The sequence below is a fragment of the Limanda limanda genome, chromosome 4, assembly GCF_963576545.1.
Source record: "Limanda limanda chromosome 4, fLimLim1.1, whole genome shotgun sequence".
Lineage (NCBI taxonomy): Eukaryota > Metazoa > Chordata > Actinopteri > Pleuronectiformes > Pleuronectidae > Limanda > Limanda limanda.
In genome coordinates this window covers 21061991-21077854 of record NC_083639.1, presented here as the reverse complement: position 1 = coordinate 21077854, position 15864 = coordinate 21061991, and the positions used below count along the sequence as shown (strand labels likewise).

Sequence of the window (15864 nt, the reverse complement as noted above, 5' to 3'; positions counted from 1 at the left end):
AATTAGTTTTTCAGTCATACTAGTGGCGTGGCTCTCGAGGCAATGTTTGTTGATTGATCTGTTGAGCACTTTGAACTTGACTCAAATATCCACGGGATGAATTTTTATGAGCCTTGGTGATCCCTCTTACGTTAACCATGAAGCACGATGATCAGGTCCAACTTCCACTGCTTTATGACCATACACAAAGGACACTCCCATCAGCCTTAGCTTTGTTTAATTCAGATTAGCAAATGTAATCATACTAAAATCCTACTGAACAATGTAGATCATCGACATGTGCATGTTAGCATGCTGAGGTTTTCTTTACACTCTGCCAATAAAGCACACAACATGGCTCTATGATGTAACAAAGCTTTGCATCTATAGCACACACTAAAATCCAGAATATAACAAAAGACATTGATTATGATCTGAGAGAGAGGTCCACATCCTTCCTGGCCATTTATTTTCAGTTTCTGTTACTTTAAATGTTGCTAAAGCAGGCAATTCAGGCCTCACATCTGCACATTGGATGCTTCAAGTAGGCGTTGCCAAACCGAATGGATGAACTGTTGCTTCGCGTTGCTTGTGGTTGAAACTCAGTTTTTCATATGACAGCACAGGTACCAGCTGATCAAATCCTATTTAAACAAATACTCAAGCTCAAATCAGACTAATGCAAGTACGAGTCCTGGCGGATATCAACCATCGAAATGAGCCTGGAGATAGGAGGCAGCAGGTGTTGTTTTCATCAATCTGTGGAATTCATTTCCCATGTACTTCTCTTAAGCATGTACATTGACAGCTAGAATGGTACGTTAGCAGACGTGGTAAAAGTACACACATTCTTTACTTGAGTAGAAGTACAGATAGGCTACTTGAGTTAAAATGACTCAAGAAAAAGTATAATCACTGATTTAACCTCTTCACTTATGTAAAATTATAAAAGTGCAGGCTCTGAATTGGATTAAACGTTTAAAAGTAAAATGTTCCTCTCTGTAGGCTTTTTATACCAACTGTAGCTGTACAAACCAAACTGAGACTCAAGTCACAATAAATATAGTTCAATGACTATTTAACTTCAATCACTCATACTTCAAATAAAGTAATATATTTTTGAGCATGTTATATTGTAGATTTTTATTGTAGGTAGAAAATGTTTAGGCTACAATGCATTGAATTGAAGTTTTCTTAATTTAAATGGAGCCAGGGATGGGACATTTTTTATTTGTGTTCAAATGTCTATTATCAGAAAAAAGTTATACTCAAGTAAATGCGGCACCAGAAACATTTACTGAAGAACAGTACCAAAGTATTTGTACTTGCTAACACATGTTTGTGAGTCCTGCTGTATGGCACGGTATGCAGCCCATCATAAAGTGAACGTGATGTGCTTTATTCATTTATATTTTCCAACTCTACACTGACAGTGTCACGATGCACATTAATAAAAAAAAAACAGCAAATATCACATTTGCTCCCCTCTGTGTGGCGCATCTGATTTGTGCAGCAGTTGTGTTGACAGTAAACAGATAGTTTCACCGCCACAAATGATGGAGTTCGTCAAAGAAACGTGGAAGAAGAATAATTTATTCCTGTCATTTTTTTCAACCACACAAATAAACACACTCTAAGCTGTTATTAACAGTCCATTTACACCCTGTGGGAGGAAATATGTAAAAAAAAAAAAAAAAAAAGTACTAATAATACCTTATCGCAGCTTGGACGACTAATGCCGTTTGGATTGACATCTGAAGAGGTGACCATGACAAGAGACAACACAACTGAACTGTCAGCATTAAACATGTCATTACCTTGTTGCGTGGTTAGCCTTCACTGGCAGTTTTTCATGCACACTCAACATGTCAATTTGGACATGATGTCAAAACAAAATGTCAAAACATATTGAACAACACTCTGTTGCGACAAGGTCATCTTTTATCAGCTGCATTAAAGAGATCATTTCCTGCAGGAAAAAAACAAGCATTGCAGTAACATCTACAGATTGCTGCTGTATGATTCTTCAGGCACAGTTTGCTATCAACAGCAGATATTTAAAGCTGTCCACCAGCCCTATTTCCTTGCCTTTGATTACACAGGGCGGTAATCCTTATTGCGTATTGCTGTGTCCTTAGTTTTTGAAATGCTCACGTAAATGAAGAATCCATCACCCCACAAAGTCATCAGTAACATGGCTACATGCATCCATCCCCTCCACTGCAAACAACCACAAAGAGGATGCCTGCAGTTCACCAAATGGCTACAACAAATGTGTGGTTCATCACTGTATAGGCTTCCAGTATTCAAATATTCAAAGTTAAACTGCTGCTTTTCTGGCAAGACTTCTCTAATCATTATATTATACTAATTTTGTCTGGTTCAATCTCTAACACAACATATGAAAAAACCATGTAACCACAGCACTTGTGCGCTCATATAAAAAGGTGAAAAGCACCAGTTCAATGAAACCACAGGCCATAGAGTCTCGAAATAATATGACTGACTCTGAGCAGCACTATAGAACAATATATCCAGTGGTGTCCAGAAGTCATAGACCACTTTCCTGTTATTGAAGTGTCATTCTGTAGCTATCCCTTGTGACTGGTTCGAGATTGGCATACTCATGTCAGTGTATAGAGTCTTCAGATATGAGCAAAGCAGAAAAAGCTGTGATTTTTATTCTTAAATAAATAAAAACAAAGGAAGACAGGCTGTAATCCATTTAATTACATTTACAAATGTTGCAGTCCTTTTTGTGAGCACTCATCCTATGGAATTAAGTAAGTTGGATGTGCATTTTATCTGTTAATTATTTGAAAATGGGGAGTTAGGGTCAGGATTAAGGTTCGTCAAAATTAACTAACCCAAAATAAGTTTTGACCACTTGAGGAAGTGCAAACAAAATTGACATACAAAGTAGTGGTAAACATGAGTTAAAAGTGTCGCAATTTACACAGACTCAGATTAGTACAGTATAAGCAATAATTTAGTATTTTGTCCCTCTTGTGAATGCAAATAATGCAAGCATCTGTAGATGTTCTCTAGCACTAAGTGTTCAAACAAGCAGTTAGCCACCATGCATCCCTGCTGACAGTGGGTTGTTTCGCACACAGACCCAGGGACAACACCCAGTGGAAGAGTCGAATCAGATTCATTTTACCAGTCCACATAGCAGTTTGGTAACCATTACTGTGTCTCAATCAATGGGCGGCATCCTTCTGAGCCTGCATTTGAAGGCCAATTGCGTCACAGCTGTGATGCGAGGCTCCTTCAAATGCGTTCAACAAATGGATCCATCCACTCCCGGGAGACAAATGCTGCAAGGGATGAAGCCTTCCCGACCCAACCTATCCCAGGATTCACTGTGTTTCAGTGACAAAGTGAGGTTATGGCACCAGCAGGCAACAAGACGATGCTTTAGTATCATGCTACAACCAGCCAGCTAACAGTGAACATGTTAATGGGCATTAAGAAGTACCTGGTGTGTTCAACGTCAGCTCTGTTGCTAAGCAACATGAATACATGCAGGACAAGCTTGAGATGCTAATCACAGAAAGCTTCTGAAGACCAGACCATCTCATTTCAGTTCTGCCTTCGCAGCCTACACAGTACACGAAGGAGGCGGTCTTCATAGCCTGCTTAGACACTGTCCAAAAGATGCAGCCACTGAATTAGGACACATGCATTCACTGCCCTTCGCAACACCCATGTGTGTAATGAAGCATTGGTTTTTTCGCCTGAGATACAAGTGCAAGTGTGACAAATGGATTTGCGACACCACCTATTGGTAGCATGCTTATTTTTCCTGTTGCTGAAGTGGAATCAAATATGTGAAAATAAACTATGTCACCTTAGATCTGTGGTTAGATAACAACGGCAGTTCACAACAACATGTTTGTTTCTTTCCCACTCATCTGACATCGTGGTTGGTTCCTCACCTCCTGCTGTCTCTGAGGAAAGTGTTGGACAGAAATAAATATTTCTCATAACTCTGAGTAATTGGTTATATTCATTATATCCATCTGCTGGGAGTTTAAATCAACAATCTAAATACATTGATTGTTTAATGGATTTATTAGTCACGAGTGACTTCGGTGACAACATGTCAGTGAAAGTATATGGCAGAATTTGTCTGCAGGAAAAATTCCTGATAACAATTCAATATCATCAATAAACAAGTATATAATAATAAAGGCAACCTATTAGAGGAAAAAATAACATCCCAATCAAAAAAAATACCATCAATCATTTCATTACAAACATGGTATTACAGGCAAATGCTCAGTAATGACATACCGCAACTCTGTGGTTTTTTGGCTCTTTGAGCTCAGGAAATATCAAGTTGTTGTGTAGCCTGCAGACGGTGGAGGTTGTGGTGTGTGGATGAGTCAACAAAATGTAATACTTTCATCATTGCTTGACCTTATTTTATTATCTAATAACAAAAACAAAACAAAAACATTATTAGTTATTTTAAACCGATACAATTATGCAAACTTAGTTTACTAAGAAGTTACTATACTGTTCTGGCAGCTTTAAGGAAACAGCTGACCTGAGGCCTGTTTCAGGTAGCTGGTTTAACATACTCTGAGTTTAATCCTGCGCTCTGAGTTGGTTGACTCAGAGTTCAGGGTTGAAAAGCAACTCTGGGTTTTCGGTTTCAGAACAGGTGATCAGCGTTGGCTTAATCCACTCTGAGTGTGTTCACGCTGGGTTGGGGGCGTGCCTCTTGACTATAAAGAGCCATCATCAATGGATCTCTGATAACATGATCAAACATGGACCAAAAACGTAGATCCAGTTACTTTTCACCCACGGAATTGGAAATATTAATGCACGCATATGCCGAGCAGGTACCCATTTTCACCAAAAAAAGTAATACCGCCGCGGCAGCGAGAGCGCGAGAGAGAGCTTGGCAGGAAATAGCCGAACAAGTCAATGCGTGAGTAAAATAAAATAGTAAAATAAAATAAGAGGAAAGTTTAACATCTTCCACTTATTCAATATGTAAATTGTGTGTGTGTGTGTGTGTGTGTGTGTCAATTTACACAGGAACAACCCGAGTTGCCCCAAGAGGACTTGGCAGCAAATGAAAATGAAGTATAAAAATATAGTTCAAACAGGTAAACTAATGTCTAATTGAAATCAAATCAATTGTGCTGTTTTGCCTGCTCTACCTAATTTAACAGCTATATTCAACATGTGATGGGTCTATATTTAAGCAGTAAATGTAAGTAGTACATTTCTCAGCCACCCCAACACTGCCAATATTTAATAGGATTTAGATATATTAGAAGGCTACTCCTAGGCAAAATGCATTATCTGTATGTATGTATGTATGTATGTATGTATGTATGTATGTATGTATGTATGTATGTATGTATGTATGTATGTATGTATGTATGTATGTATGTATGTATATACATATATATGTGTCTTCAAAATAGCGCTTACTGAATATTAGGGTAACATTTTCCTCCATGTTAGCAAATCGAAAAAAGCAGAGGCCCGGAAGACTGGAGGGGTCCACCACCTGCAGCCCTCACAGAGGCTGAGGAGATGGCCCTCAGCCAACAGAGTATGCGTCCTGTGGCTGAGGGCATCCCTGGAGGGAGCTCCTCTGATCCCCCCACCCCCCAGGATAGAAGTGCCTTTATCAGAGGTTGGTTATTCAAAATAATTAAATATGTACATGCAACCCAGCGCGTTGCAAATTAGATGGGGCAATATTCTGGCTCAAGTAATAATTTCACTGTCTAATCATCTTCTTCCAGTTACTGATGGCGTCATCGCCCTACTGGAACCAGATGCCCTCACCAACCTCCATGCAATTGTAACAATTCTTCACCTTCCACAGATTATTAATAATGTCTTGATAATTGCTGAGCACAACTGTTAATGTCATTACAGGAAGATGATGGAGAAACATTGTCTGCAGCATTTGACAGGGAAGAGGAAAGGCCTATTGAGGTTAACACCTTTTAAAATTAACATCTAAAAGTTGATGATAGCGTTGTACAGTTTAAAACTGACATCTTCTTTCTCTCAAACAGGATGAAATCGAATTCAATGAGAGGCCATCCACTTCTAGCTCTACTTCACAGCTTACCTCTGTAAGATTCTCCCTGGAATTATAATGAAACGCTGTACTTGGCACTGTGAAATCCAATGTCATCTTTTGCATTCCTATAGCTTCCAGTCAAAGAGCTCTATAAAATCTATCTGGGAAAACAAATAAACAAAGCAGACTTGGAAATGGACCACATTAGGCAAAAGATGCAAAAGGATGCTTTGGAGATCCAAATTTTGGAACATAAGTTAAAGGTGGGTGAGGTACAAACTGGGATACTGTTTCCTGCTCCAAAAACATACCCAATATGAATGACCTTTTTTTTTTTGTGCTTTCAGGAAATAAAGAAATCCTCATAAAAAGTAGATTGTCTTTATTAGAACACGGGCTGTGGTGGGACAAGTTATTTTGTTGAACAGTGTCACCCCCTACAAGAGGCTGGGTCTGTCACACGAGTTTACTATCATACAGGAAGGCGAAAGAACGCCAAAGAAAACATTTCGGAAATAATAAAATACATTTAACTACATAGAAAACTCAAACAAAATGATTTTGGCAGAGTCTTTCTCTAACCACCCTTCCATCCTGTGGATCCATGGCATGGTTTGGGTTTATGTGCTGCTCATCTGCAAATGCAGGTGAGCAATTTTCCCCTCTCAAAATCGCGATGTTGTGTAGAACCACACATGCAATTATTATGTCACATGCCCTTTCTGGTGTGACTCGCAGCATTTGGAGGCACTGGAATCTTGCCTTCAGGATCCCGAACGTGTTTTCGACCCTGGCTCTCGTCCTCATATGCGCCAGGTTGTAGCGCTGCTGTGGTCCTGGCACGGGATCGGCATACGGGGTCAGAAGGCAAGGCTGGCAGGGGTACCCTCTGTCACCTAAAACATGACCGTCGAACTCTCCTACGATACAGGTGAAATATTAATCATCTGAACAAATATGGATTCTAAATCCTTCAAATATAGGCTTAGTTACCACGGGCAAAGCGAGTGCTCAGATTAGACTCCCGAAATATGCGTGCGTCATGCACAGACCCCGGCCACTTTGCCTCCACTTGGGTGATGATATTTCTGGCATCACATACAACCTTCAAATTGCAGAGGAGTATAATTAGATACAGAGGCTGTTTTGTTAAGTATCTTTAATTTAAAATGCTGAAGGTCTAGGCCTTCACCTGTACCTGCACATTGATGCTGTGGAAGGACTTCCTATTAACATAGTCGCCTTCATTCACTGAAGGAGCTTTAATAGGAATATGAGTTCCATCGATGCACCCGATGACACCCAGAAAATCTAGAACATTACAAATTAATTAATTTAATTTAATTGTGCACATTATTTATTACATTAAAACGTTCCAAGAAACAAATAGGCTACATTGTTGCTACTGTTACCTGCAATTCTGTAGAACTCTTCCTTGATTGTTCGTATAGGTCGGTGACTTGGAAACATCACAAACGTGTAAAGAAAACGTTTCAGTGCCAAAGTCACATTTCTGACAGACCGACACACGGTTGCCTTTGAAATGTGCTCGGCGTCACCGACGTTGTAAAGAAAGCTGCCGTTTGCAAAAAAACGGCGTGCCACACAAATAATTTGTATTGAACTTAAAGCATGCCCCCGGTGCGTTTGACAGTTAACATGGGGGCTGAGAAGGTGGTCTAAATAAATGATAGATTGTGCTGAAAAACGATAGCGCTCGTGAAGAAAATTATCAGGAAAAGAAAGTATATCCAACCGGGGTCTTAATAATCGTTCCTCACGGAGATTCCTTCTGAGGATCGCAGCCTCTACGTCCACGGGCTCTCGTAGAAAAGGACATGCCATTTCTAACACTTCCTTCTGTCAGAGCTGCCTTCAGCCTTATAGACAACAAACTCAGAGTAGGTCTAACCACCTCCCGAGCAGGTTAGGTCCACGGCGTATGTTGCCGCAGCAACTAACTCTCGGTTGCGCTGAACCTGCTACCTGAAACGGAAAACCCAGAGTTTCCACTAACTCAGAGCAAACAAACTCGGGGTTGCCTCAAAACCAGCTACCTGAAACAGGCCTCTGGTTCCTTCTTAACAAAAAAGTAAATCTACCTTCCACCACCACCAGAGCTAAATAACTTGTATCTTGTTTGTTCAGTCCATACTACAAACCAAGTATGCAGACGCAGCAATTGTATGGGGCAATGTTCTAAACAATATCTTTGACATGAGTAACTTATGGAAATGTCAGCAGGTTGCTCTGATGGTGACAACTGGATTTCAGGAAGTTACTGCTGTGCTATGTCGATTTTGTTAGTGTGAGGGTGGGCCTGGTGGCATCAAGCTGCAGGAGGTGGCTCATGAGACCAGGTGAGTTCATTAGAAGCTGCCATGAGTAATCTATTCACTCCCTCTTTGAACGCAGTAATGTGCTGGACCTGGGGGAACGGATGGACACCATGCAGTTCGATTGATGATAGAATAGCCTGCCATGTGCACTTCAAAAGCCATGCAGAGGAACAGGAAACTTTAGACCGAATATTTGAGCTTGTTCCAATAGAAGAACTTTACCAGTGAGCAGCTGTCTCTGGTTTGTTTTGTGTAACCTGCAGTGGCAGAAAACCTGCTACAGTTACTTTCAAACATAAACAGGCTGACAGTGTAATCCTGCTTGTCTGGATGCTAAACTACCAGGGTGCTGGCAACAGTTGTACATTTAAAAGATAAATGTGAAAGTGATATTGATTTTTTAATCCAAACTCTTTGTATAAAAGCCAATAAATGTGCTGTTTATCCCACATGTCAAACGATCAAACAATAACCACGATGGTTCTCTAACCTTAACAGAGTAATTTTGTGCCCAAATCTGAACAGAACTTGTTGACATACCATTGATAACACATCAATATGTCACTCTCTGAAGGAAATTACAAACAACTAATTTCATTATGTTTATTTGTCAACAGTACCTTTTGCATATTATACACCATTAGATATCTTTCGCCTATTATTCACAAACACGCTGATCACTCTTAAACAAAATTACATCCATTGTACACAACACTCTGATGTGCAGTAAAGCAGATGCATTAATCCACCAGAGTGACTGGGCCATTTAACTCAATCTCTAAAGCACCCAAAACAACAGCACAATGCTCACACTGCAGCAGGCTAAACAAGATTCATTCAGTAATGTGATGCTAAACGGTTTGGAATTATTGTAAACGAACTACAAAACCAAATTTACATGTGTATTAGATGAGCTGGATGCAATTAAGACATGGGTGATTCATGCAAATGGGTGTCATTCAGGCCTTATCATTTTAGACGAGAAAACATGTCCATAATTTCATTTCTGATGGCTGCGTCTGATAGACGATTTCTTTGCTGTGGGACGTAAACACACCTCAACACACAACACATCTTCCTCCCACCTGAGGCATTAAACCGCAATCATTATCATGCACCGCTCTCTGACAAGGACACGGTTTGAGTTCAACCCTGTCACGGACAACATGGAGCCTGTCTGATTATGATTAGGAAAGTAATCAGAGGTAATTGCAGTTCTGTCAAACTATTCATGCTGCACATCTCTCTTGGTCATGACTTTCAGGTTGAAAATTAATCTGAAAACCCCCACACCTCGCAAGCATGTCAAGAATTCCCTCTGTGTGAGTTAACATTGAAATCAGACATTAATGGCAGGAATCCATATTTTATAATGTCTTATGATAACATCTTTAAGTTGCTTGTAAATAAAACTATCAACGATGTTCTTAAATAAGAAATACAATTTTCTGAAAATGTTAATATACAATTGATGTATCACCCTTCAGCAATGGAATATATCTATTCCATGAAAACCTGCTTTGGAATATATAGTCATCTTATTACAAATATATTAATCTAGAAAGAAATAAAGACTGTCAATGTCAAGAGACAATGGGCCTCATTCACTGTTACGCCCTCTGGTGGCTCGTAGCTGGACATAACATAAATGCAACAGGTCTGAATAAGTGAGGGTGCAATCACACAAAACACAAGACCAGATATAAGACAAAGACAGTATTTATTTAGACAAAGCAACACAGGGATCAACAAGGACTAACAGTGGCACCAAAGAAAAAGAACACAAAGAAATTCCCCCCCCCCTTTACATGTGCTTAGCACCCAAAAGTACAGCGGGTGGTGCTCACTCTAACCTGAGGTATTAAGCAGTAAACCTACGTGCGTGTGATATGTAGACCCTGGAGTATCTTACCTGTCCTTGTAGTCCCTGTGCGCACAACAAACAAAGTCAACAAAGACAAAAGACAAAACAAAAGTAGGCTGCTACAACTTAAACAACTACTGGTAAAAACTAACTCAAGACACCAGCAAACATCAGGACCAAACAAAACAATCAGCGCTCTGCCACAGCTCACCACAAAAGCCTCCTCTCGCCAACAAAACAAACACAGGACTATTTAAAGGGGAAGGGTTGACGAGAGATCTGTCACAGGTGGGGTGATTGGAAGATTGGATGCAGGTGAGATGAGCGGCCATGATGCTTCTTCTTCTGGCCACTTCACTGGCACGTCCTGCCCGAGAGCTCCCCCTTCCAGTCACTGGAGGCATCACCAGTCTATAAGGATGTGGGAACAAAACAACAACACAAGACAGAACACAACACATGTATACATACAGGACATACAGAACACTGTCCGTAACATTCACTAACATGTACGCAGAAATGTTCTTACTCTCCACAGTGGACACGCACCAGCCAATTTTGTTCTCACCACCAAGCTTATGTTTGTGAATCAGAATCATTCTGAATTGACAGGCGAGTGTCCACTCTCAGCATACAGCCACGCCTCTATTTCTCCATATAAGGACATCCGTTTGTCATGAAGCTAGCGGTGTGCTGAACACAGAATGTAACTGTCAGCAAAACCGGCCAGTTTATGCAGACTGTTTTATTCTTTTATTTTAGGGTTGGGCTATATATTGTTCTTATGTTCAACTACGGTTTGGGTTATTTTCGTTGTCTTTTACACGTAGCGACTCCCCTCGCATAGTTACCTGCAGCAAAGGAGCGGACGGTTTTATTCGACACACCTGATCCCTCGTTTCCGCCCCAGTGCAATAAAATACCTGCCGTCAGCCCGGCACAGATAGGAAACCAAACCGGACGCCAGCTTTGCGGCATTTCTCGGACCGAAAGAACCATCCAAACAACTTTAGCTTAACACCCCTCGCCAAGCGGAACGAGGTAAGGAAGCTGGTCCCATTTACTTTGCTGCGGGTAGTGCGGAAGGGAGTCGCTGTCACGTTAACGAGTCAGATGTCTCACGTGGCGATTTGTTTGTTCATTGTATTTTAACGTTCGTGTTTGGTTTTAATGATTAAAATCTTTGTAACTTGTAACTGTCATAACAGTTTTACGGTGTCACTACGGCAAACCAGATGTGAGAATAAAGAGCCGTGTAACATCAGTTCAAGAGACTCAGCGTTTGTGTGGAGAAGCGGGGAGCCGTTACACAGAAGTTGAAGTTATAAGAGAGAAAAGTTAAAAAAGTGACATGTCACTTCTACTAGGTACTAGCTAATGTCATAAGTTACGGCATACAGGCTAATGTACTGCACATAAGCGGAGATAATACAGGTTAATACAAAAAAAGCAGAAACTGTTACATTTCAATTAGAAAATGTATATATACTCAATTGTAAACTAAATAAAATTTCTCAACTGGTATAGTTGAAGATTTTAATTATGACAAGTGGCCCTGTGACAGACCTACAACCTGTTCACTGTGTAGCCCATCCAGAGGTTCCAGCCCCCTGTAACCTGCAAAAGTGTATATGATGGGGGGATGAACGGACAATGTCCAAGTGAATTTACTTAATCTCAGTATTTGAAATTAGATTGTTGCAATGTACAGCGGTGATATCGTGTCAACCTTATCTCCTGCTCAGTTGAAGGATGACATGCTCCTAAACAGACGGAGGAACTCTAACCTCTTACTGTAATTATACTTAATGTAACGTTTTAATTTATATCGATATAAAAATATATATCTATATAAAGGTGTAAGGAGCTTCAGATCCATATGTTAGGGCAGATGGAAAGTTCAAGTCATTCAACCCTTTTCTGGCCAGACGGATTCATCACTGTCTCTTTAGAGGTGCTCATACTGACGACATAGTGATGATGACAAGAACCTCCCGTTCAAAGTAATTTCAAGACAAAAAATAAAATCTTTTTAATCATTTAGCTCATGTGGGGATATCTACAGTATAAACATCAACTAAAATTTGAATTTCATGGCTTTTGTTTTGCATAAGATTATTTCTTCAACTTCTCATGACAGCAACAAATGGCCTTTGCGATGCGAATAAAAGTCAAATAATTCCGAGGTTTGACTCACCTGATTATTCACATTAAGTGTGACACATTTTAGCAAAGAAAATTAAATAATCAGGGAATCAAAAGATGAAATCAACGTTGTGTGAAGATGATCTGGTGCTCCTTTTACATAAAGATGAAATACCAATACAGACATAGAGAGAGGAACATAATGTACCACACAACTGCAACATGTCTGTAAGTATTTCATCCTAGGAAGGTCACATTCGTTTGTAAGCAGCCCCAACTCTGCAAATATGGTTCATTAATGTACTTTGACAGGAGTTGGGTTGTCTGTTACTCTATTCTAGCTTCAATTGAGCCACACACTATCTGTTTACAGACAAAAATAACATAATGGCTTAAGACAAATATATCTTAAAAATCTACAAAATAATTTATGTCGGACTGGATTGAGGAGCTAGTTGTTCGAATACCACTACCACTACAACTGCTACAAAAACGTAACGTTGTCAACAACATGCATTCTGAATGGAAAGATTTGATCTTGGAAGAAAATCTTTGAAGAATTGACCTTGGTCTGAAATTTTTTTAAATTTTGCTTGGCAAAATTGTGCGGCTGGTGTGAACTTTCATTGATTGGATGCAGATTTTTTAAATATCAATATCATGTGACTTAATCACAATTTAAAAAATGTGTCTAGTTTGAAAAAGCCCTAAAACGTAATACCATTCTCTGAGGATAAAAATAATACCAGCCAATATCAATCATTGCTGTGCATGTTCAGCATCCACTACGTGTCAGGATATTTTCCTGGATTTGTGACAAACAATACAGTCATTTAGATAAGTATTGTTACTTTGTTATTGTCTGAATTAACATATTAGCCTTAAAATAATGTCCTTTATACTCTCCTCTTAAAGGAGACATATTATGCCAATTTACCACAAGTTGATATGGTTCCTCGGGTCTTAATGAAATGTCTGTTACATATTTTGGTCAAAACAGCACAGGGATAATTTAAAACAGCACCCTTTTTACCCTGTCTAAAACATCCCTCCTCAGATTGACCTGTTTTGAGTGATCTACACTAAGGCAGCTCACTGGGAGCATTGGAGACTTCCCTGGGGGTGTCCAAAGGCAGCGGCGGATCTGCTGATGCGATGACATAGCGGCTGGGATCGGCAGCCCCAGCGCAGCCCCGCAGTTGGAGCAGTGGGAGCTGGAGCTGGCGTAGCAGCAGCATCCTTCCACATGGTTGAGTCAATGTTTAGAGGTCTCCGCCTCGATGATCGGCATGTTTCTGCGGACACTTAGATGTCTGACGGGTAGCAGCAGCTAACCCTAGCACTGCTGATGCGATGACATTGCGGCTGGGATTGGCCATGAAGCGAGACTCCCTACATGGGCATGGTTCGACAATGACGTACTTATCGGTCGTAATCCCATTGGACGCACTCAAGCGTATCGTTTCTGACTTAAAGGAACCATAACAAATCGCAGGAGTTGTTTATTTCCAGAGTTTTTGGGTCGGTAGACATGCCAGATACCCAAATTAACGTGTAGAAGCAATACAAAAGTGGAATTTTCATAATATGTCCCCTTTAAGTCATGCTTCTGCGTACAAGCTACTCTGTAGGTATGCACATATCCTATGCTGGAGGCCAAGCGTTCAGGGTTGTGCATAGGTGAATGTGAATCACTATGCAATTACACCCCTTTAAAGGTATTGGCAGTAGAGTTGCTGGTGTTGAGTGTCTTCCGTTTTCTGTTTACTTTAGAACAATGGAAGTATTACTAATCGGACAGTGTTGGAATTGGAGCTGATAGATGTTGAAGAGCAATTACATAGCTTCAACGCAGAAGCATAACTTGGGCTTTATTCTAAAACCTCTGTTAGCTGGACATCATAATAAATATCATACAGTGAAAATCACCTGGTTAGCTTTGATTCAATCTATTTAAAAAATGTTCACTTGAATATTTTTTTTTCCATTTTGTTACTCAACTTTAATGGGCAGGTAATGAAACCTCTAAGAGGAACTTGAAATTTAAACTTTTTGTTTGCAATGTTTGCTCTCTGGATAAGAATTGTCCCATCTTCCCCCCAAAACACGCTTTATATTGATGTTGGTCCAAAAGTTAAAAAAAAATATTCTCAGTATAATTAATTGGTAACCATCACTTTTCATGGGTTTAGTGTGTTTTTTTCCATTTCTGAAAGTCAATGTTTGAGTATATTTGTTCTCCCCTCAGTCAACATCTCATTTCACAGTCTGCTCATGATGTGCTGTTTAAATTGTTTTTCCATTCAGTGGTTGCAAACAACACCAGAATCATGATTTCAAAATAAAGTGTTTAAGATTGTTTTTCAATGTGCTCTTGCACTGGCTTTTATTTCCTTGTCAAAAACGTATGATTTACTGTGGTCATTATCTCTTTATAATAGGTGACAATAGCACTGTAGCAAGGCTGGCAGTTCACTTGGTCAAAAGGGTAACTAAAGGTTTTTAAAGACAGATCGGAAACATTCTCTCTAGATTTTCTCGATTAGTCGTTCGGTTTTGTTTATTATTTATGAGTCTGACGCCCTCAGGCCTGCTGATACTCACCGGACACCTTGTAATGCTACTCATGCACTCTGTTCCCTTTTATTGATTTTGAAAGTCTCTTAACATCCACAAACACCCAGAGAGGACTGGAGGAGGCCAGACACCATCTTAATAAACTGTGCAACTCCTCTCGCTCAGTGGGATGGCTGCCCAGTGTTACAAGTGTGTGTTCCATCCAAGACTTACATTATGGGTTTAATGCTGGTTGTAGCTTTCTTCCTTATATTGTAAAAGTGAAACATGATCATTATTTTGCACCAATTTAACGTTATATATATATATATAATATATTTCAGAGAATGAAATGGGATTAACTTTTTTACCTTTCACGTAGGTAGTTTATACACTCCCCGGCCACTTCATTAGGCACACCTGTTCAATTGCTTGTTAACACAAATAGCTTATCAGCCAATCATATGGCAGCAACTCAATGCATTTAGGCAGGATATATCTGGTGAAAATCTGTGAAGATTCTCAGTCATCCAAATCATGGTTTATTAAGAAGTTCTACACTTGTACAGGTGTTTTGCTTGTGAGTCACCCATCATCCAAAAGGCTTTTTCAGTCCCAACTGACTTAAGAGCAAGTTGCTGTTTCGTAAGTTGTTATGTTTACCAGGCAGGTTGTTGTACCCACTGGTTCCTCCAAGTCAAGGTTCAAAAGGCTGTTGATACGTATAAGTCACACCTTCACATTTCTATCACTAAATTAACTGAAGTAGGGCCGTCGTTAGGAATCGGATTGCCTAAATATGAGTTACCATTGGGAACTCCGCCTTTATATCTCCCAAAACCTGGGATCATACCAGGGACCTTTGATCTTCAGTCTACAATCTCCTTGGTTTCTTCAGAAGTTCTACAAATGTACAG

General features: G+C 39.9%; 1 protein-coding gene across 1 annotated transcript; it reads right to left on the bottom strand.

The window, feature by feature from the left end:
* Positions 1-6589: 6589 nt before the first annotated feature.
* On the bottom strand, positions 6590-7888 carry LOC132999599 (putative nuclease HARBI1). The gene is made up of 4 exons (XM_061069301.1): positions 7456-7888; positions 7242-7354; positions 7037-7148; positions 6590-6963 (listed from the first exon to the last, which is right to left on the bottom strand). Exons 1-4 carry the CDS (start codon positions 7886-7888, stop codon positions 6590-6592), a joined length of 1032 nt encoding a protein of 343 aa, XP_060925284.1.
* Positions 7889-15864: the final 7976 nt, after the last annotated feature.